The 23,739-nt window shown below is 42.8% G+C and overlaps 1 protein-coding gene across 1 annotated transcript in view; it reads left to right on the top strand.

Moving 5' to 3' along the window:
- The window catches only part of CEP192 (centrosomal protein 192), a 310,915-nt gene that overhangs the window by 220,468 nt on the left and 66,708 nt on the right, over positions 1-23,739 (top strand). Inside the window, exons 20-25 of the mRNA XM_069731008.1 lie at positions 7,827-7,935; positions 8,688-8,847; positions 11,979-12,783; positions 12,861-13,009; positions 22,363-22,593; positions 23,613-23,738. Coding sequence (XP_069587109.1) covers positions 7,827-7,935; positions 8,688-8,847; positions 11,979-12,783; positions 12,861-13,009; positions 22,363-22,593; positions 23,613-23,738 — 1,580 coding nt within the window. The remainder of the gene's footprint in view (positions 1-7,826; positions 7,936-8,687; positions 8,848-11,978; positions 12,784-12,860; positions 13,010-22,362; positions 22,594-23,612; position 23,739) is intronic.

The raw sequence follows: 23,739 nt of genomic DNA, 5'->3' as shown, positions 1-23,739 counted from the left end.
CTGAAGGATTCTAACGATAGTCATAGAATCCTTTGCGAAGTCATCCTTTGAAGTGGCTGCTCTAAGCCCGGCCTTTGCTTCCACTTGGGTTTCAAAATCCATATCCAAATGGGCCATACAACTCCGCCGAGGCATCCTGGACGGGGCTCTACCTGAACAGCTGGCGGAACTTGCCAACCAGATTTCTCACGCAGGTGAATACCTGGTCTCCGCTTCTGTGGATGCCGCGTCTTGTGCGGCTCAGGAATCCAGCAATGCTGTTGCCATCCGCCAGACCGTTTGGCTCAAAGCCTGGTAGGCGGACTTGTCTTTCAAAAAGTCCCTTACCAGCCTACCTTTTCAAGGCTCTGAGCTGGACCAAATCATTAAGGACGCCACCGGAGGTACAAGTTCTCTTCTTCCCCAGGCTAAACCTCGCCGCCCTCCTCCTAGATGGCAATTTCCATTCTTTCGGCCTTTTCGTCGTTTCGCGGCATCAAACTCCTTCTCCCAGCAGCAACAGAGGCCACAGGCACGCCAAGAGAAGAAGACCGTATCCTTCAGGCACACTCCTTCCTGGCGTCCTCGCTACTCCCAGGGTAGATCCTTCAGGTCCAGGACTGGAAGATCCACCTCGACATGACTCTCGGCAAGTCCCCAGTCCACTTCCCAAACTAGGCGGCCGTCTCTTCTTCAGGGACGTATTGATCTCCTCAGTAGAGGACGCTTGGGTCAGGGAAGTTGTATCCTCGGGCTACAAAATAGTTAATTTCTCGACCCCAGGATTGTTTCTTCGAATCCCGACCACCAAAAGACACCTCTCTAATTCCGGGTTTCTTCGCAGCCATCGCTTCTCTCCTCAAAGCCAGTGTGATCGTTCCCATCCCAGAAAAAGAATGGTTCACAGGTTTCTATTCAAACCTTTTTGTGGTACCGAAAAAAGACGGCAGGGTTCGTCCCATTCTGGATCTCAAATTGCTGATCAGGAGAGTTCGTCTGAATCACTTCAGAATGGAATCCCTTCGTTCAGTAATTGCTTCCATGGAAGCTCAGGAGTTTGTGTTCCATAGATATTCAGGACGCCTACCATAATGTCCCGATATTCCCGGGACATCACCGATTCCTGCGCTTGTTATAAACTTAGTGCTAAGTGCAGTGGAGATCAGTATCACGGGTCAGAAAAGAGGCCAAGAGACAACAGGTAAGAGTTCAATAATATTTATGATGGTATGCAGGTAAACAGCTATGACACAGCAAGTTAGTAGCAGACAGAGCTGGATAAGCAGTAAGCACGTGTACAGACCGTGAAAGTCCAAGTATGTCAGATCCAGAGACCTGGAGACCAGGCCAGGCCTCCTAGCAGGGAACAGTCCAGCAGCAGAGATCAGTGCAGAGCAGATCCAGGGAAACAAGTCTTACGATGAAGAGATGTAGATCCGGAGACAGATGGGGTATCCCAAGGTAATGAAGAAACCAGCAAGATAGCAGTTCTTCCAGCTTGATCACAAGTCCAGGAACAAGATACTCAAGCAATGAGTAATATACAGAGCTCCCTTATATACACCACAGACAGGAACAAGGAAAGTCTGACAGGAAGCAAGATGGCCCCCGTGAGGCCAGTGACTCCATCTTAGGTAAGGGCAAAAGTAACCGAACTGAGGGCAACAGCAGACAGGAACAGATGTACAGTCCAAATCCTTACAGCGCTTTGCGGTTCTCCAGGATCATTTTCAGTTCGTCACCCTGCCGTTCGGTCTTGCAACCGCTCCCAGGGTCTTTAGAAAGATCATGGCGGCGTTGATAACCATCTTGAGGGTCAGAGGCTTGGTTCTGTTTCCATACCTCGACGACAACCTGATCAAGGCTCCGTCCTTTTCTCAGGCTCCCGAAAGTCTGTCCATTGTCCTCGACACCCTAGCCCGCTTCGGGTGGCCGGTCAACCGGAAGAAGTCCTGCCTTATTCCTTCTCAGCGCATCATCTTTCTGGGCATGCTCTTCGACACTCATCAGACCAAGGTCTTCCTTCCCGAAGTCAAGAGATCCATCCTTTGTCGGGATGTACACTTGCTCCAGGGCCCTCGGTCTCCCTCCTTCCGATCGTCCATGAAGGTTTTGGGGAGGATGGTAGCAACATTGGAAGCGATTCCCTTTGCCCAATTTAACTTGCGACTTCTTCAGCAAGCCATCCTGTCTCAGTGGAACAGGTCTGTCTTCTCCCTGGACCGCCCGATCCGACTCTCCCCAGGTCTAACGGTGTCTCAACTGGTGGCTCACGTCACCTCTCATCTCCCAGTGCAGATCTTTCCTTCCAGTTCACTGGCAAGTGGTGACGACGGACGCCAGCCTGCTCGGCTGGGGTGCGGTGTTTCGCCACCTGACTGTACAGGGCCACTGGTCGGCGCAAGAGACCTCTTTGCCGATCAATGTCCTCGAGATCCGGGCCATTTTTCTGTCCCTTCGTCACTGGGAACGGATTCTCAGGGGCCTTCCAATCCGAATCCAGATGGATAATGCCACGGCTGTGGCTTATGTCAACCATCAGGGGGGGACTCGGAGCTCCTTGGCCCTGGCCGAGGTATCCAAGATCCTCCTCTGGGCAGAGGCAACGGTTCCGGTGATATCCGCGGTGCATATCCCCGGCGACTTCCTCAGCCGCGAGGGTCTCGTGGCAGGGAAATGGTCCTTGCATCAGGAGGTTTTCCATCAGATTTGTCTTCGATGGGAGACTCCAGATATTGACCTCACGGCGTCCCGAATGAACAGGAAGGTTCCTCGGTTCGTCTCCAGGTCTCACGATCCTCTTGCAGTGGGCGTTGACGCTCTGGCCATTCCTTGGTCACAGTTCGTGCTGCCCTATCTGTTCCCACCCCTTCCCTTGCTTCCCAAACTGTTGAAAAAGATCAAAGCAGAAGGGGTGCCGGTCATACTTATCGCCCCGGATTGGCTGAGAGTGCTTGGTTTGCGGAGATCGTCAACCTTCTCGCGGACGCCCCCTGGCGCCTTCCAGACAGGCCCGATTTGCTGTCTCAGGGTCCGGTCTGCCACCCGAATTCTCGGTTGCTCAGTATAACAGCGTGGCTGTTGAGACCGTGATTCTGAAAGTTTCGGGCCTTTCGGACCGGGTGATTTCACACCATGATCCAGGCTAGGAAGCCTTCGTCCTCCAGGATCTACTATCGTACTTGGAAGGCTTACATCTGTTGGTGCGAGTCCAACCGCGTTTCACCCATGTCCTTTTCCCTGCCTTCCATTTTGGTCTTCCTTCAGGCAGGACTAGATTCGGGCCTTGCTCTTAGTTCCCTAAAGGGCCATGTTTCTGTGCTCTCTATCCTTTTGCAGATGACGTTGTCTTCTCGACAACAGGTTAAGACATTCCTTCAAGGAGTAGCCCATGCTGTTCCTCCGTACAGGGCCCCGGTGGATTCATGGGATTTAAATCTGGTACTGGAAGTATTGAGGGGTTCCCCCTTTGAGCCTCTCAGGGAGGTTCCCCTGCCAGTTCTATCTAGGAAGGTGGCCTTTCTTGTGGCCATCACTTCTATTCGCCGCGTGTCCGAGTTGGCGGCCCTTTCTTGTCGACCTCCTTTCTTGGTTGTCCACCAGGACAAGGTGGTCATCAGGCCTCAGCCTTCCTTCCTAAGGTGGTTTCCACCTCAACGAGGACATCGTTCTACCTTCATTTTGTCCAGCTCCGACTCACCCTCTAGAGCAGTCGTTGAACAAGCCGGACCTTGTCAGGGCAGTGAGGATCTACCTGGCTAGAACGACCGCTTTCCGGAAGACTGATTCTCTTTTCGTCATTCCTGATGGCAAGCATAGAGGCCTGCTGGCTTCCAAGGTGACTATTGCTTGCTGGATCAGAACGGCAATTTTGGAGGCTTACCGGGTCAATATCAGAGTGCCCCCTCCTGGGATTAAAGGTACCTTCACACATAACGATATTGTTAACGATATCGTTGCTTTTTGTGACGTAGCAACGATATCGTTAATAAAATCGTTATGTGTGACAGCGACCAACGATCAGGCCCCTGCTGGGAGATCGTTGGTCGCTGAATAAAGTCCAGAACTTTATTTCGTCGCTGGATCTCCCGTGGACATCGCTGGATCGGCGTGTGTGACACCGATCCAGCGATGTCTTCACTGGTAACCAGGGTAAACATCGGGTAACTAAGTGCAGGACCGCGCTTAGTAACCCGATGTTTACCCTGGTTACCATCCTAAAAGTAAAAAAAACAAACAGTACATACTTACCTACCGGTGTCTGTCCCCGGCGCTGTGCTCTGCACTCCTCCTGTACTGTCTGTGTGAGCGTCGGTCAGCCGGAAAGCAGAGTGGTGACATCACCGCTCTGCTTTCCGGCCGCTGTGCTCACACAGACAGTACAGGAGGAGTGCAGAACACAGCGCTGGAGGACAGACAGCGGTAGGTAAGTATGTACTGTTTGTTTTTTTTACTTTTAGGATGGTAACCAGGGTAAACATCGGGCTACTAAGCGCGGCCCTGCGCTTAGTTACCCGATGTTTACCCTGGTTACCGGCATCGTTGGTCGCTGGAGAGCGGTCTGTGTGACAGCTCTCCAGCGACCAAACAGCGACGCTGCAGCGATCCGGATCGTTGTCGGTATCGCTGCAGCGTCGCTTAATGTGAAGGGGCCTTTAGGCTCACTCTATCCGGGCAGTCGGCGCCTCCTGGGCGGTGCACCACAGGGCTTCCTCCCTACAGCTTTGCAAAGTGGCAACCTGGTCTTCCATCTACACGTTCGCCAAATTTTACAAGGTCCATATCTACGCTTTGGCGGACGCCAGCCTAGGCAGAAGGATCCTGCAGGCAGCAGTGGTGAGTCCTCTGACCTGATGGAAGTCTGTTTTTCCCACCCCAGGGACTGCTTTTGGATGTCCCATTGTTCCTGTGTCCCCCAATGAGAGGCGATAGAGAAAACAGGATTTTTGGTTGCTTACCGTAAAATCTGTTTCTCGGAGCCTCCATTGGGGGACACAGCACCCTCCCATGTTATTCTGTTTCTTTTCCCACGTTCTCATGTTTGTGGTTATGTTGTTCAACCTTCTTGTTTTTTCTGCTACTGCTTTCTCACTAACTGAAGTGCTTAATGCCAGTCGGTGGGATGTACACTGCAGAGGAGGAGCTAACTTTTTTTGTGCATAGTGTCAGCCTCCTAGTGGCAGCAGCATACAGCCATGGTTCCTGTATCCCCCAATGGAGGCTCCGAGAAACAGATTTTACGGTAAGCAACCAAAAATCCTGTTTTATTGTATAAAAGCGCCAAAACATAAAAAAATTATATAAATGAGATATCGTTGTAATCGTACTGACCCAAAGAATAAAACTGCCTTATCAATTTTACCACACGCGGAATGGTCTAAACGCCCCACCAAAAAGAAATTCATGAATTGCTGGTTTTTGTTCATCCTGCCTCCCAAAAATTGTAATAAAAAGTGATTTAAAAAAAAGGCATGTGCCAGAAAATGGTGCCAATAAAAGCGTCATCTCGTCCCGCAAAAAACAAGACCTCACATGACTCTGTGGGCAAAAATATGGAAAAATTATAGTTGTCAAAATGTGGTGATGCAAAAACTATTTTTTGCAATAAAAAGCATGTTTTAGCGTGTGACAGCTGCCAAACATAAAAACCTGCTACAAATATTAAATGAAACCCCCTTTAACACTCTCTTAGTTAGGTAAAAATAATAAAATAAAAAAAGTGTTTATTTCCATTTTCCCATTAGGGTTGGGGCTAAAGTTAGGGTTAGGCTTGGAGCTAAAGTTAGGGGCGGGGCGGGGATTCCAAAGGTGGCTGGCCGCAATGCCAGCGCAGGCGCAGTCTGCAAGCCTGGCTGGGACGTCAGACGACCAGAGCTTACTGCGTCTGCGCAGCACAGCAGTACACTGCGCAGACGCCGGTTTTGAAACTTACACAGCTCTGAGGGGGCGGCGCCGAAAGTGCAGTAAGATTGGAGTGACGGCAGAGGAGCGGTTAGAGCTGGGGAGTGAGGACCCGCCTCCCTGACTAGAGACAGGAATTGTGGCTAAGTATAAAAACGCTTTATTTGGGGTATACTGGAACCTAAAACTAAAAGAGCCACCTTGTTAGAATGCAGCATTACTGCTGCACAAGGTGGCTCTTTTAGTTTATAACGGCTGGAGGGGTGTGACAGTGGCCCTTTTAAGGGCATGAAAATTCAAATTTGGAAAATTGCGAAATTTTCGCCAAGTTTCCGTTTTTTTTTTCACAAATAAACACAAGTCATATCAAAGACATTTTACCACTATCATGAAGTACAATATGTCATAAGAAAACAATGTCAGAATTTCGGGATCCATGCAAGTGTTCCAGAGTTATAACCTCCTAAATGTACAGTGGTCAGAATTGTAAAAATTAGCCTGGTCATTAACATGCAAAGCACCCTTGGGGGTAAAGGGGTTATTGTCTCTGTGTACACTGACTTGCAGTTCGTTTTTCCGATCCGCAGCTTGTCTATTTCTCTTGCAGGTACGCCAATTTTTTTGTGCGCAGATTTTCCTCCATAGACTTACTTTGGATGTGGAAAATCTGCAACAACAAAAAAAGCAAACGTGCATGTCTGTGGCAGTATCGCATCAAAAACGCACTTAATCCGCACCTGGGTATATCAATAAAGTTTTGTCAAAGCAAAAAGACAGGAAGTATCAAATTCAAAGTCACTTTATTTAAAGCAATGAAAAAAATGCAAGTCACCGAATTTAAATAGGTGCAGAAATGGTGCTGAAATTCTACAGTATCAAAGACTCAACAAGAACTCCTTGGGAACGTAGCCTAAAGTATTAAATGCCGCTATCAAACGGACAGAGGCATTTAACAGGTGCCTACATGGAGGCGCATCATTTTATGCGGCCATAGGTGTTCCCGTGACATGATCGCGGGTTGCCGATGGATTGATAGCCTGGGGTCTGTTGAAGACATCTGTGTTTGTCATTATGGAGCTCCTTTGAAACCCTGCCTGTAACCGGGCTTCAAAGGAGGCCGTGATTTTTACTATATTCAGCAACTGTGGCATTGCGGTGTATATAGCACAAACGCCCATACAATCACAGCTTTAAGTCCCTTAAATGGGCTAATCAAAAATAAACATTTCTAAATATAACTAAAAGATCTTTAGGTAAGGGCATTTACATACCGTGCAAAGGGATGCAAATGCTATGCAAATTGCTGACTTTCCATTTAAAGTCGCCACCAAGCAGCTGGGCTTGGAAGTTCCCGTTATCCTCCTAAACAATGTCACCTAACAAAATATTCTAAGAATTCACTATTCAGAGCAGAACAATAACTAAACTTTTGCGTCTTGGAATGAGAGAGAATTTGTATGTTACTGTGGGGGCCATAGTTTTCCTTTATTAGCAGTGTTTTCAGTCTCTTCATGCACCATGACGGCCATACCGCTGCCTGCTCTAAGCATTGAGAACGTGCTGATTAGAGCCGAGTGCCAGTCATGGAAAGTGAAGCACAGTGATTAGTTTTACTCCATTAGTAGAGTTTTCACTATGGCCCCAACACCAGAGCACTTCCGGATTTCAGGTCTTATGCATGCGCATTAGAAGCATGAGCATTTACTAATTTGTGGCGCTCTTCCACTGAAAAATCATTTAGATAAATAATATTTTTAGATACGGACTTTCAAAGCAATTAATATCTACTTAAACACATAAATATAATGATACATTTTATATTTTTTCTATGTTATGTTTTGCTAATACTCTTTAAACTAAATTTTGAACATGTTGATATGCTGTTTTGTATGACGTTGGTAAATCCGACAAGAACTAATATCTTGTGTGATATAATTATTTTCCAGATTACAGTGTGCATACGGCAGAAGAGGAACATTACAGTTTTAGACCATCTACTTCCCCTTTGATTCATTCCTCCCCAAGCCAGGATTCTCTAGAGCTTTCCGGAAAAGGGTATTTACTTGTATTTGTTACAGATTTTGTTTTTGGCTCTTGTTTTTGTGGCTACTGCATTGGAAGGCCACACATGGCAGACTGCTTAGTTTCCTGTGAGTTCAGTGATTGCTTGGTTAAAGTTATCCACACATGCTGTAAATCCGCTGCAGGTATTTGAGGATGAATTACCCTGTGAAAAGCCATGGGACGTCTGCACACTGTGGAATCGAAAGCAAAACATGCCAATTCTACATTACTTGGCATGCCATGGCGACCTGACACAAGCACATATATACACCAGTATGCTCCTATTTCTCAATCTACAGAAAATAACTGCACTCTCCTGTAGACTCCTGCAATATAATTTATCAGGTTCTTTCCCTAAGCAAACTGCTGTATGTCAGTGGTGTTCTACCTCTGATTCTCAAGTCTTATATACGGTATTTCAACAACTATATGCAATACTTTATTCTTAAATCTGATGTATAAAAATGTTTTTGGAGAATATAGTGACATCGTTTTGTATTTCACGGCCGTTTCATGTTACTCTATGCTTCTTCAGGCCCTCAGATGCTAAACTGACATCGCCTTTAACATGTCTAGCTAATCTCCCCGTGCCTGGTTTTATTTATTTTATGGATTTGAATGAATAAAGAAACGCATTGCGTGTTTTGAGTGCTGCCTACTAATTTATCTATTGTTGGAGTTTTGACATATTAATTTCCAGGTTCTTCTTTGTGAATCACTTTTACTGTTTTGTTTTTTTCTAGATCTATAACTTCTCCACAAGGATTAGCTCAAAGATGCTCAAATGCTGGTTTGTCCCTTGAATCATCATGTAATAGTCCCAGCCTGAGCCGACTGACCTATGTTTCAGCCTTAGAGAATACATTACAGAATACAACTATTCCCAGTCCTGATCACAAAAAGGCGAGTTGGTGTCTTGTAACTTGCAGTACTTCTGACTCCTTTTGGGAAAGTAATACGCAAAATAAAACCTAGATATTCTAAAACTATAAGCAAGAAAATGTAATGTAACCTATCTCTGCATTTTAGTAAATTATTCTAGGAGCAGCACTTTATTGAAATCCTGTTGGGTAGATTAATCCCCGGAGCTTTTTCATTTTTACTTTTTCGTTTTTCACTCCCCTTCTTTCCAGAGCCATAACTTTTTTTTATTTTTCCGTCAATATGGCCATGTGAGGGCTTATTTTTTGCGGGACAAGTTGTACTTTTGAACAACACCATTGGTTTTACCATTTCGTGTAGAAACCGGAAAAACAAAATCCTAGTGCAATGAAATTGCAAAAAAAGTGCAATCCCACACTTGTTTTTTTGTTGTTTTTTTTGCTAGGTTCACTAAATGCTAAAACTGACCTGCCATTATGATTCTACAGTATTAGCCCTGCCGCCATGTTTGTATGCTTGAAAAAGACCAGCATATGGTCGAAACGTTGCTGATGTTATATGGCTGAATAAAGTTTTCTTTTGGACTATTACACCCGGTGGAGCGCTGTTCCTTTGTGAGGATATTATGATTCTACAGGTCATTATGAGTTCATAGACACCAAAGATGTCTTGGTTCTCTTTAATCTAAGCGGTAAAAAAAATCCAAAGTTTGCTAAAAAAAAAAAAAAAAAAAAAATTACGCGCAATTTTCCGATACCCGTAGCGTCTCCATTTTTCTTGATCTGGAGTCGGTGAGGGCTTATTTTTTTGGGGTGCCGAGCTGTAGTTTTTAATTATACGTTCTTTTGATCGCCCGTTATTGCATTTTAATGCAATGTCGAGGCGACCAAAAAAACGTAATTTTGGCATTTTGATTTTTTTTCTCGCTACGCCATTTAGCGATCAGTTTAATCCTTTTTTTATTGACAGAACAGGCGATTCGGAACGTGGCGATACCAAATATGTGTAGGTTTGATTTTTTTTTTTTAATTATTATTATTTTGATTAAGGCGAAAGGGGGTGATTTGAACTTTTAGATTTTTTTTTAATATTTTTAAACACTTTTTTTTTTTTTTATATAATTTCAGCACGCTTCAATAGCCTCTATGGGAGACTAGAAGCATCCACTATTCGATCGCCTCTGCTACATAGAGGTGATGCACAGATCACCTCTATGCAGCAGAATTACAGGCTTGCTATGAGCGCCGTCCACAGGGTGGCGCTCATAGCAATCTACCATCAACAACCATAGAGGTCTTGAGGAGACCTCTGGTTGTGATGGCAACGCACCGATGACCGCCAATCATGTGACGAGGTTAGCGGTGCGTGTACTTCCAGCCGCGCGGCCGGCAGCACTTGTTAAATGCCGCTGTCAAAGTTTGAAATCAGCATTTAACTAGTTAATGGGCGCGGGCGGATCGCGATTCCAATAGCGCCCATTGCGGGCAAATGTCAACTGTTGAAAACAGCTGACATGTTGCGGCTTTGAGGTGGGCCCACCGCTGGAGCCCACCTCAAAGCGGGGGGATACTACAAGCCGATGTACTATTCCGTCAGCTGGCAGAAAGGGGTTAATGGGTGTCTTAAATTCTTCTTCCCAAGGATGATGTTTAAAAAGTCTATAAAGGCACGGATGATTGACCTCGTGGAGACCAAAACACCCAACACCGCGGAGACACCATCACATGTTTCTCAACGCAATGATCCAGAACACTGCCCCCAAATATGCAAATGCATGTAGAGGAGCTGCGGAGACACCATCACGTGTTTCTCAACGCAGGCAGTGAATAGCCAGGCCTTTACCCGGGAAGGAACAACCAAGGGAAGGGCAGCATCCAATAAAGGAAAACATCCAATAAAGGAAAACCACCTATGCCAAGCATGGTATCCATCCACAGACAGCTGTTTCGGGGTTTTTGCCCCTCATCAGTGTGGAGTAGGAAACTGGCTATCAGGAGCAGTGCCTAGTAGAAAGTCTATAAAGGCACGGATGATTGACCTCGTGGATTCCAATAGCGCCCATTGCGGGCAAATGTCAACTGTTGAAAACAGCTGACATGTTGCGGCTTTGAGGTGGGCCCACCGCTGGAGCCCACCTCAAAGCGGGGGGATACTACAAGCCGATGTACTATTCCGTCAGCTGGCAGAAAGGGGTTAATGGGTGTCTTAAATTCTTCTTCCCAAGGATGATGTTTAAGTTCTATATACGGTAGTTACAACCCGACAAATACATTTATGCCTAAGGCTACGTTCACACGTTTAGTATTTGGTCAGTATTTTGCATCAGTATTTGTAACACAAAATTGGGAGTAGATCAATCAGAGGGAAAGTATAATAGAAACATATGCACTACTTTGCAGTTATCACCCACTCCTCCTTGTTTTACAAATACTGATGTAAAATGCTGACCAAATACTGAACGTGGCCTAAGATTTAGATATGTGACCACTGAATCTCATTTCAACTATTTTTCTTTTATTATTGTAACTTTTTTTGTTGATTTTCAGATTACTTTTTTAACCCCCTCCCCACCCTTCTGCCTTGGCTTACAAAATAAGTTGGATGCTATAAATACCACAGCAGTTCTCAGTATGATTGCTTGTTCCCTTCATTTATATTGGTCAATGGCAGTCAGACGTCTTAAAATTATCTAAGATGTTCTTTTCGGGTCAAAATAACAGTGAGGACTTTTGTTTCTCCTGATTCTTGTGCTCTCCTTCCTTCCCCTCATTGTGTATGTGTTTTGTCTTTTTATGTGTTGCTTATTTGATAAGAATTCTGATTTGAATTTGTTGGAGTTGGTTCAATATGGCGTCAGCTATAACTTTTATTAAGACCTATTGGAACTCTGGTCTTTTATTGTTTCATTATGCATTTCGTTTTGTCACTTCTTGAGGGGAATGTTCCCCAATAGTTCATCTTTATTGTACTTCATCCTTGCTGATTTTCTAAGTTGTTTATTCAGTGTGATTGTTGAAATTCTTATATGCGATTTGTTAAAATTATACCAAATGTAATAAAAATTAGTTATAAAAATGCATGAAATGTTTGCAGTTGTACACCCATGTTTCTTATACCTTTTTTTTTTTTTTTTTTTTTTTTTTTTTTTTTAGAACAATAACACCATAGAGCTAAGTACCACTATAGTGAGAGCAAGTCCTACCCCCCCAGAAATGCAGATGATCCAAAACAACGCTTTGCCCTGGGAATGCCATGAAAACCCTAAAGTGAGTAAGAGTCCAGCTGGATTCCGCACTCATTCAGCTTATAACAGTGGATCGCAAACTGGAGACTCCTCAAAGGCAGATGGAAAGAGAACTGAACCAGGGCTCCTAGCAATAAATGATAAAGACACAGCACTTGGTTCTGATTTATCAGGTGAGAAGCGTTATGAAATCCAGTCAGATGGCGCTCCTGCTTGGCAACACTATGCTTCTAAAACGACTCAAGGACATTCTATTGAAGGCATGCTGCAGTCTGTTTTGCTGGATAAGTATAACGTAGTGAAAAACATTCCTGGCAATAGTCCACATATTTTTGGGCAAGGATTTAAACAAGTTTTGCCAGCCAGTGAGTTGCAGAAATTGCCGTCGACTGATCCGAGAATTCTTAATGCACCTTCTCTTTCCACAACTCCCTTTGCACAACAATATCTGTCAGGAATTGCTCCGGTTCCTCACTTCTCTGTTGGAAGCCATTTAGGCTATCCTGGATGTATTCTTCAAGGTCAAAACATCCACGACCCAGTGTCTTGTGTTCCATTGACTGCAAATGTTGCTTCTGGTATTCTTTCCACCCTTCCAGTGGGTATTCACACAGCAGGAGGTCAAAGCAATAGTCATCACATGCATGTGGCTGACTCCCAGACTGGACCTGCTGGACTCGCCCACTGGGCTAGTAGAATATCATCTAGTTTTGGTAAGTGTTTTCTGTTGAATTGTTCTGGAATAGAAATGTAAGAATATTTAGCAATTGAATTTCAATTCTCTTTCTAGGACCAGTTTTGGCTCCTGAAGAGGTGATGTTTCCTAATACATGTTGTGTTGGCATTGCTTCTCAAGCATCTCTGAATATCTTCAATCCCAATGAAAGATGGATGCAAGTTAATATTGGTATAATCAGTGTTGCTGTCAATGGCGAAAAAGTAAGTGGATTTCTATGTGAATGTGTTTAAGTTTTTTTGGTGTGCAAAGTTTTGCCAGGCTATACAGAGACGGAGCTTGGCTGTAAATCAGAATCTATTTAAGTAATCAATACTAAATTGTGTCTTTTTTTTTTTTTTGTAAACCATGTTTTAGTGTTCTAGGCACTAAATAAATGAGGAAAAAACGGCGGGCTGTATGTCCAATGAGCATCTATGGACGGGGTTCCCTAAGGCAAAGTTCAGCAAAAAGAGCAGTGTGGCATATTGCATTTAATTGTGTTCTTTGTATTATATGATGGACTACGGCTTTTAGTTTTCCTAAATATTTTGTGTACACATGATGTGAAATGTTAAAGGGTTGTTTCCATTTTCTAAGATGCGTACATTTGCAAAGCGCTTATAAAAATAACCACCTTTTGTAATTTACTTACTGAAATTTTGCTATTTTGTCTCTATATATTTAACTTATTTTTTTTTATTTGCCCAAATACTGGCTACTGCTGCTGTATAATAGCTGTGTCTGAACATGCACAGTGCTTACAAGCTGATAATGAGGGGGATCGATGGAGCGCGATGTTGGCTCCTGATCCAGACCAGCTTCAGTACCACTGTTTTTCTGATGCTGCATAGGCAAAGCCATCTCATTTAGCAGTATTTGTAATGCTCAGTCCATGCCAGCAAGGTAGTAATGCTGTGGCCTGGACTGCAGCATAATTATGCAGCGTCAACCCTGCAGCGCCCAGATGTTACAGCATAGTGGATGCGATTTCTAGAAATCCCATGTCTACTACTATTATTATTAATTATTTACATAGCACCATTGATTCCATGGTGCTTTACATGAGAAGGGGTTACATACAAGTTACAGATATCACTTACTGTAAACAAACTAACAATGACAGACTGATACAGAAGGGCGAGGACCCTGCCCTTGCCAGCTTACATTCTACATATATACTATATACTGGGGAGATGACACAGGTATTTACTATATACAGGAGAAGATGACACACAGGTATATACTGTATACAGGAGGAGATGACATACAGGTACATACTATATACAGGAGGAAATGACACGGGTATATACTATATACAGGAGGAGATGACACAGGTATATACTATATATAGGGGAGATGACACACATATACTATATACAGGGGAGATGACAAACGTATATACTATATACAGGAGGAGATGATATACAGGTATATACTATATACAGGAGGAGATGACACACACATACTATATACAGGGGAGATGACAAACAGGTATATACTATATACAGGAGGAGATGACACACGTATATACTATATACAGGAGCAGATGACACACAGGCATATACCATATACAGGAGGAGATGACACAGGTATATACTATATACAGGAGCAGATGACACACAGGTATATACTATATACAGGAGGAGATGACTTACAGGTATATACTATATACAGGAGGAGATGACACGCGTATATACTATATACAGGAGGAGATGACATACAGGTATATACTATACTAGATGGTGGCCCGATTCTAACACATCGGGTATTCTAGAATATGCATGCCCACGTAGTATATTGCCCAGTCACGTAGTATATTGCCAAGCCACGGAGTATATTGCCCAGTTGCGTAGTATATTGCCCAGTTGCGTAGTATATTGCCCAGCCGCGTAGTATATTGCCCAGCCGCGTAGTATATTGCCCAGCCGCGTAGTATATTGCCCAGTCGAGTAGTATCCAGCACAGAGCCACGTAGTATATTGCCCAGCTACGTAGTATATTGCCCATCCACGTATGTAACAGGTTAAAAAAAATATTTGGATTACCTGCAGACACTGACATGCTTCACGTCTATCAAGACCACAGCATGTCAATTTCTCATGCGGAGACACTAAACTCTGCAAAAGAAATAACATCAATAGAAATTTATTGAATGCGATAAATCCACACGTTTCAGTGAACACATACAGATTTACCTGTGTTCAGTAGAAGGCAGTGCTTTGGACACAGCGAACATGCTCTGCGTTGAAAGTGCTGCCAGTTTGGTATCGTGCGCACCTGGCCTTAGGAGTGTCTGCCCCCACAGCCATCATAGCTAGGAGACTGAGGAGCAGTGTGTTCCTGAACTATATAGGGGATACACTTTTAATTTACATGTACTTGACACAATGCAATGTGACTTGAGAGAAAATGAAAAGCATTAAATGGAGTTATTCAGGGGCTCACAGTTTTGAGGACTGCAGCATGCATTGGGGTGAATGCATAGAGCATGTATTGGATTCAGGTCTGACCCCACATAATACAACCCCTGGCAAAAATTATGGAATCACCAGCTTTGGAGAATGTTCATTTAGTTGTTTAATTTTGTAGAAAAAAAGCAGATCACAGACATGGCACAATACTAAAGTCATTTCAAATGGCAACTTTCTGGCTTTAAGAAACACTAAAAGAAATCAAGAACAAAAAATGTGGTAGTCAGTAATGGTTACTTTTTTTTAACCCTGCTGTACTGTTCGGGTCAATATGACCCGAAATGATTTTTGAGACCCTGTAGATTTTTTTTGAGGATTTGAAACTAGTGGTATCTTGACTTCTCCTCATTTGTGGAGCTCTCTCTATATACAGTGGGGCAAAAAAGTATTTAGTCAGTCAGCAATAGTGCAAGTTCCACCACTTAAAAAGATGAGAGGCGTCTGTAATTTACAACATAGGTAGACCTCAACTTTGGAGACAAACTGAGAAAAAAAAATCCAGAAAATCACATTGTCTGTTTATTTAACAATTTATTTGCATATTATGGTGGAAAATAAGTATTTGGTCAGAAACAAACAATCAAGATTTCTGGCTCCCACAGACCTGTAACTTCTTCTTTAAGAGTCTCCTCTTTCCTCCACTCATTACCTGTAGTAATGGCACCTGTTTAAACTTGTTATCAGTATAAAAAGACACCTGTGCACACCCTCAAACAGTCTGACTCCAAACTCCACTATGGTGAAGACCAAAGAGCTGTCAAAGGACACCAGAAACAAAATTGTAGCCCTGCACCAGGCTGGGAAGACTGAATCTGCAATAGCCAACCAGCTTGGAGTGAAGAAATCAACAGTGGGAGCAATAATTAGAAAATGGAAGACATACAAGACCACTGATAATCTCCCTCGATCTGGGGCTCCACGCAAAATCCCACCCCGTGGGGTCAGAATGATCACAAGAACGGTGAGCAAAAATCCCAGAACCACGCGGGGGGGACCTAGTGAATGAAATGCAGAGAGCTGGGACCAATGTAACAAGGCCTACCATAAGAAACACACTACGCCACCATGGACTCAGATCCTGCAGTGCCAGACGTGTCCCACTGCTTAAGCCAGTACATGTCCGGGCCCATCTGAAGTTTGCTAGAGAGCATTTGGATGATCCAGAGGAGTTTTGGGAGAATGTCCTATGGTCTGATGAAACCAAACTGGAACTGTTTGGTAGAAACACAACTTGTCGTGTTTGGAGGAAAAAGAATACTGAGTTGCATCCATCAAACACCATACCTACTGTAAAGCATGGTGGTGGAAACATCATGCTTTGGGGCTGTTTCTCTGCAAAGGGGCCAGGACGACTGATCCGGGTACATGAAAGAATGAATGGGGCCATGTATCGTGAGATTTTGAGTGCAAACCTCCTTCCATCAGCAAGGGCATTGAAGATGAAACGTGGCTGGGTCTTTCAACATGACAATGATCCAAAGCACACCGCCAGGGCAACGAAGGAGTGGCTTCGTAAGAAGCATTTCAAGGTCCTGGAGTGGCCTAGCCAGTCTGCAGATCTCAACCCTATAGAAAACCTTTGGAGGGAGTTGAAAGTCCGTGTTGCCAAGCGAAAAGCCAAAAACATCACTGCTCTAGAGGAGATCTGCATGGAGGAATGGGCCAACATACCAACAACAGTGTGTGGCAACCTTGTGAAGACTTACAGAAAACGTTTGACCTCTGTCATTGCCAACAAAGGATATATTACAAAGTATTGAGATGAAATTTTGTTTCTGACCAAATACTTATTTTCCACCATAATATGCAAATAAATTGTTAAAAAAAACAGACAATGTGATTTTCTGGATTTTTTTTTCTCAGTTTGTCTCCCATAGTTGAGGTCTACCTATGATGTAAATTACAGACGCCTCTCATCTTTTTAAGTGGTGGAACTTGCACTATTGCTGACTGACTAAATACTTTTTTGCCCCACTGTATATATTTTTTTGTTTTGTTTTGTTTACTTTTTGCTACACGCTGATTGTTACACTTGTACTGTTCGGGTCAATATGACCCGATAGCAATTTATACTGTTCTGCAGGTCTCTGATTATTTCTGACTGCAAAAGTTATGTTTTTTCATGTGTACTTCATCTCAAAATGGTGGTGGTTTCACTGTTCTTATCAGTAAACAAGTAATTATCTAGTATTATCCATTTGCTGTTTGTGAGAGAGGAGACTGGTTGTCTATCATTCAAAGGCTGGGGGACAGAAGATGATGTCCCACAGGAAATAATGTCCGAAGAGGAGGACCACATAAGCGAGATAGAAAGCAATGTTGAAAATTCGGATTCTGAAGTGGAGTATGAAGAGGAACATGATACCCAGACAACTAGCCGGATGCAAGAAATCCCTTCTAAAAACAAGTGTGTAATTTGGATCTTGCAGCCTAGTCAGGCTGGTAGATTGTCCTCTGAAAATATCATAAAAGCTACTCCTGGTCCTACAAGGTACGCTACATCAAGAATATCTGATATAGGATCAGCATTCGCATTGTTCCTAAATATAATAATAATAATCATTTTTATATAGCGCTAACATATTCCGTAGCGCTTTACAGTTTGCACACATTATCATCACTGTCCCCGATGGGGCTCACAATCTAGAATCCCTATCAGTATGTCTTTGGAATGTGGGAGGAAACCGGAGTGCCCGGAGGAAACCCACGCAAACACGGAGAGAACATACAAACTCTTTGCAGATGTTGTCCTAGATGGGATTAGAACCCAGGACCCCAGTGCTGCAAGGCTGCAGTGCTAACCACTGCGCCACCGTGCAGGATATGACTATCCTAAATATTATAATACAAATGACAAACATTGAGGGACAAGTTGTTTATGGTGATAAATGGAACAAATTAGATGTGACAGCTCTAAATGCTTATATTGGTTTACTTCTTTTAGCGGGAGTATACAAATCTTATGGTGAATCAACTAAAAGTTTGTGGAATTGCGAAACCGGTCGCCACATATTTAGAGCTACAATGTGTCTTGAAAGTTTTCATGAAATTTCTAGAGTACTGTGGTTTGATTCTAAAACAGATAGAATGGAAAGAAGAGCTAAAGATAAACTAGCACCTATTAGAAATATTTGGAATCAATGGGTAGAGATTCTACCAAAATTGTATAATAGTGGTGAAAACGTAACTGTTGATGAGCAACTGGTGGCATTCTGAAGTAGGTGCCCATTCAGACACTATATATACCAAGTAAGCCAGCATAATACGGCATCAAGATCTGGACACTTTGCGACAGCAAGTTCAAATGCTCTAAATGTTCAAGTGTATACAGGAAAAACCACTGATGAAAGACCTGAAAAAAATCAGGGTATGCGTGTTGTTCTCGATTTGACTCATGGACTAAAAGGGCAAAATGTCATATGTGACAACTTTTTACATCCTATCAACTAAGCCAGATGTTGAAGAAAAAACAACTTACCATGCTGGGTACTATAAGAAAAAACAAACCTGAACTACTGCACGGTATCCTTAGCAAGAGAGAGGTGTACAGTTCTACTTTTTTTTTCTGGAAATACAACTGTTGTTTCTTATGTCCAAAAAAAAACAAGCAGGTAATTCTAATCAGCACAATGCACCATGACAATGCCGTAAGTGATAGAGAAAACAGAAAACCTGACATTATTTTGGATTATAATGCCACAAAGGGAGCAGTTGATACTTTAGACCAAGCAATATCAACATATACATGCAAACGCAAAACAAATCGGTGGCCAATGATTTTATTTTGTAACATACTGGACGTTTCTGCATATATTGCATTTGCCTTATGGAGAGAAATCGACCACGATTGGAACCGGAATAAGCTGAATAAAAGAAGATTATTTCTTGAGGAATTGGGCAAATCCTTGGTTAGGCCATATATTGAGAGCAGAAAAGTGACTCCCAGAAGTGAAGGAGCAACAGCCATTGTAAAAAGTGTCCAGCATGCTCAAGAAAGACTCCACATCCACGGCCTCCACCAGCACAGCTACCAGCAAAGGAAGAGATGTAGCTTCTGTCCATCTTCCTGTGACAATAAGACTAATCTGACATGTGCTGGATGTTCAAAATATCTGTGTAAAGGACATGTCTTATTATTGCGTTCAGTGTAAAAACGCATGAACGTGTTCAGTTTTTCTTTTTTCTTTCTAAAAAGGTTGAAGTTTTTATGATTTTTCATTTGTTGATTTATAAATATTGTTTTCAAAAAGTTAAATTTCATGTTTTAGTAATAGTAATGTAAAGCTTCTTTGTTATTTGTGAGCAGAATGCCAAAAATCAAAAGATAATTGTAAAAAGCCTGTGTAACCTTTTTATGAAAAAAAAAAAATTAAGTTTAAATTTACATTTTTCATTTGTTTATGATAAACCATGTTCACATACAGTATAATAATGAAAAAAGTATTCAAATAAAACACTTAGAGTAGCTAAAAATCAAGAATTAATAGGTTGGGTCATATTGACCCCGGAACAGTACAAGTGTATAGCAAATGCTAACAGAACAGCAGGGTTAACTAACCATAGGAGAAAAATTATGGAATCGCTCAATTCTGAGGAAAAAATTATGAAATCACCCTGTAAATTTTCATACCCAAAAATAACACTTGAAACAAATTAGATCTGCTCGTTAGTCTGCATCTAAAAAGGAGTGATCACACCTTGGAGAGCTGTTGCACCAAGTGGACTGACATGAATCATGGCTCCAACACGAGAGATGTCAATTGAAACAAAGGAGAGGATTATCAAACTCTAAAAGAGGGTAAATCATCACACAATGTTGCAAAAGATGTTGGTTGTTCGGTCAGCTGTGTCTAAACTGTGGACCAAATACAAACAACATGGGAAGGTTGTTAAAGGCAAACATACTGGTAGACCAAGGAAGACATCAAAACGTCAAGACCGGAAACTTCAAGCAATATGTCTCCAAAGGAGGAAATGCACAACAAAACAAATGAGGAAGGAATGGGTGGAAACTGGAGTCAACGTCTGTGACCGAACTGTAAGAAACTGCCTAAAGGAAATGGGATTTACATACAGAAAAGCTAAACGAAAGCCATCATTAACACCTAAACAGAAAAAAAGAATGTTACAATGGGCTAAGGAAAAGCAATGGTGGACTGTGGATTACTGGATGAAAGTCATATTCAGAGATGAATCGCGAATCTGCATTGGGCAAGGTGATGATGCTAGAACTTTGGTTTGGTGCCTTTCCAATGAGATTTATAAAGATGACTGCCAGAAGAGAACATGCAAATTTCCACAGTTATTGATGATATAGGGGTGCATGTCAGGTAAAGGCACTGGGGAGATGGCTGTCATTATCTTCAATAAATGCACAAGTTTATGTTGATATTTTGGACACTTTTCTTATCCCATCAATTGAAAGGATGTCTGGGGATGATGAAATCATTTTTCTAGATGATAATTCATCCTGCAATAGAGCAAAAACTGTGCAAACATTCCTTGAAAAAAGACACATATGGTCAATGTTTTGGCCTGCAAATAGTCCGGATCTCAATCCAGTTGAAAATCTTTGGTGAAACTTTGGTGAAAGTTGAAGAAAATGGTCCATGACAAGGCTCCAACCTGCAAAACTGATCTGGCAACAGCAATCAGAGAAAGTTGGAGCCAGATTGATGAAGACTACTGTTTGACAATCATTAACTCCATGCCTCAGAGACTGCAAGCTCTTATAAAAGCCAGAGGTGGTGCAATAAAATACTAGTGATGTGTTGGAGTGTTGTTTTTTTTTGTTTGTTTTTCATGATTCCATAATTTTTCCCTATGCTTGTTTACAAAAAAAAAAAAAACCCCATAACTGACTATTAGTGATGAGCGAGGGTACTCGTTGCTCGGGTGATCTCCGAGTATTTATGACTGCTCGGAAATTTAGTTTTCGTTGGGGCAGCTGAATGATTTACAGCTACTAGCCTGCTTGATTACATGTGGGGATTCCCTAGCAACCAGGCAACCCCCACATGTACTCAGGCTGGGTATTAGCTGTAAATCATTCAGCTGCCGTGATGAAAACTAAATCTCCCAACACTAACAAATACTCGGAGACCACCCGAGCGTGCTCGGGAAAACCCGAACGAGTACACTCGCTCATTACTACTGACTACCACATTTTTTGTTCTTGATTTCTTTTAGTGTTTCTTAAAGCCAGAAAGTTGCCATTTGAAATGACTTTAGTTTTGTGCCATGTCTGTGATCTGCTTTTTTTTCTACAAAATTAAACAACTGAATGAATATCCTCCAAGGCCGGTGATTCCATAATTTTTGCCAGGGGTTGTACATTACCAGCTAAGTGGATACAACTTAAAATATGATCTACACATTATACAAACTTTCTGCATGTAAATTGACCTGAGGGTGCCTGTTTTTAAAATCTGTAGCAATGGATAGGGTGAAATTCACATTAAACACTTGGATTTTGCTGCAGAAAATTGGCATCAAATCTTTAACCTGTATATTTACCATTGTAGTTGAGATTTTAGATCTGAACAGTTCATGCTTAGAAGTAAACAGTGGCGCTGCAGGATGAGGCGCTCAGGTAGGGTCTCAAGGTGTGATATAGTAGAATAAACCTGGCACTCAAATGGATTTGAAGATAATGTTAATGCAGTCCACAATAGTACAAAATCAGATGTTTTAGTTGATAAGACCGTCCTCTGTGTACCAAAGGAGATGTTAGAGCTGTGATCGCAGTTATAACCATGGAGTCCACCGCTGATTTACAAGTCAATCCACGTATCCGTGGAGGTCCCAGTATCAACGCGGTGTCCACCGCTAGTTGTGCACAGCAGAGGAAGGTCTTATCGACCGACACGTCTGTTTGTTTTTGTACTACTGTGGACGGCATTAAAATTATCTTTAAACTTGGTGCCCACATGGATTTGTTCTACTAGTTCATGCTTCATAATGACCATGAACGTAGATTTTGGTGATCGCACAGGAGCCTTATCTTTTACATGGCAGCAGCCCTGCAGCTACTCTTTAAAAGCGTATATGGTAAGAAGGGTGTCGGCACATTTAGATAAATCCTTTTCTTTTTTTTTCCCTAGATTGATGTTGGAGCCCATCAGTGCTTAATTTTTAAGAACAAGACCATAATAGGTCCTCGGGCTTCTGAAGATGTAAAATTCCTCCTTTTACCTCAAACGGCAGGTCTTTTCCAGTGTGTGCTCAGTTTATCATCTTGGCCTGTGTCTGCTGATGCAGAAACCATTGTTAGAGCGGAGACCGTGTATTCCAAAGTGCTCCTTACTGCTGTGTCAGAATATCCCTTAATTGAGGTATGTACATCTGTTCATTTGGTATTTGGATCCTGCCATATATAGACTCATTTAATTTGCCTGTATGAATCAGTCTTTATCTGCTCCCCCTTGGAGCTGCTGTATGCCATTGGTGTCTGTTTGCCAAATCATCACATGAAAAAGTAGTCACGCAATTGGTTTTCATGACAAAAAACCAGCTCTCTATAAAATCTATATATATAATTGTCTACGGTCCACTTCCGTCTGTTTGTCTGTCTCACGGAAATCCCACGTCGCTGATTGGTCGCGGTCGGCTGGGCGGCACAGTCCGGCCGCGTATTGGCCCCTCCCAACTCCCCTCCAGTCAGTGCTCCTCCATACTCCCCTCCAGTCAGCGCCCACATAGTGTTTTAGCAGTCCATTAAACGGACTGCGTTACACCGCGGCATAACGCGGTGTAACGCAGTCCATTAACGCTGCCATTAACCCTGTAAGTGTGACCAACTTTTTACTATTGATGCTGCCTATGCAGCATCAACAGTATAAACATATAATGTTAAAAATAATAATAATAAAAAAAATCATTGTTCTCCCCTTCCGGCATCCGCGGCAGCCTTTCCCGCTCCTCGCGACGCTCCGGTGCCAAGAATGCATTGCGGCAATGACCTCAGATGACGTAGCGGTCTCGCGAGACCACTACATCATCAAGGGTTATTGCCGCAAGGCATTACTGGGAACGGAGCATCGCTAAAGGCCTGGGCTGGATCCGGGAGCCGCCGGAAGGTGAGTATAAAACTATTTTTTATTTTAATTAACAGGGATACGATGCCCACATTGCTATATACTACAGAACGTGGGCTGTGCAATATACTATATATATATCCGGCCGGCCGAATCCTGTTTATTCATTGCATTATTCTGCAATCTTCATAAATTATCTACATACATATTCTAGGATACCCGATGCGTTAGAATCGGGCCACCATCTAGTATAGTATAACTGAGGATTCAGCAGTTATGCTACAGACATTTTTATTCATTACTTTTCAACCTCTTAGGTGGACACTGGAAAGACTGAATGTTTAGATTTTGGGGATCTATCCTCTGGAACTTGGAAAACTCTTCCTGTTAGATTGATAAATAAAACACGTGCTACTGTACCAATCAGGCTTATTATTAGTGCGG

The sequence above is a fragment of the Ranitomeya imitator genome, chromosome 6 (assembly GCF_032444005.1).
Source record: "Ranitomeya imitator isolate aRanImi1 chromosome 6, aRanImi1.pri, whole genome shotgun sequence".
Taxonomy (NCBI): domain Eukaryota; kingdom Metazoa; phylum Chordata; class Amphibia; order Anura; family Dendrobatidae; genus Ranitomeya; species Ranitomeya imitator.
Note: the sequence above shows the minus strand (reverse complement) of the source record. Positions and strands in the feature narration are given on the sequence as shown.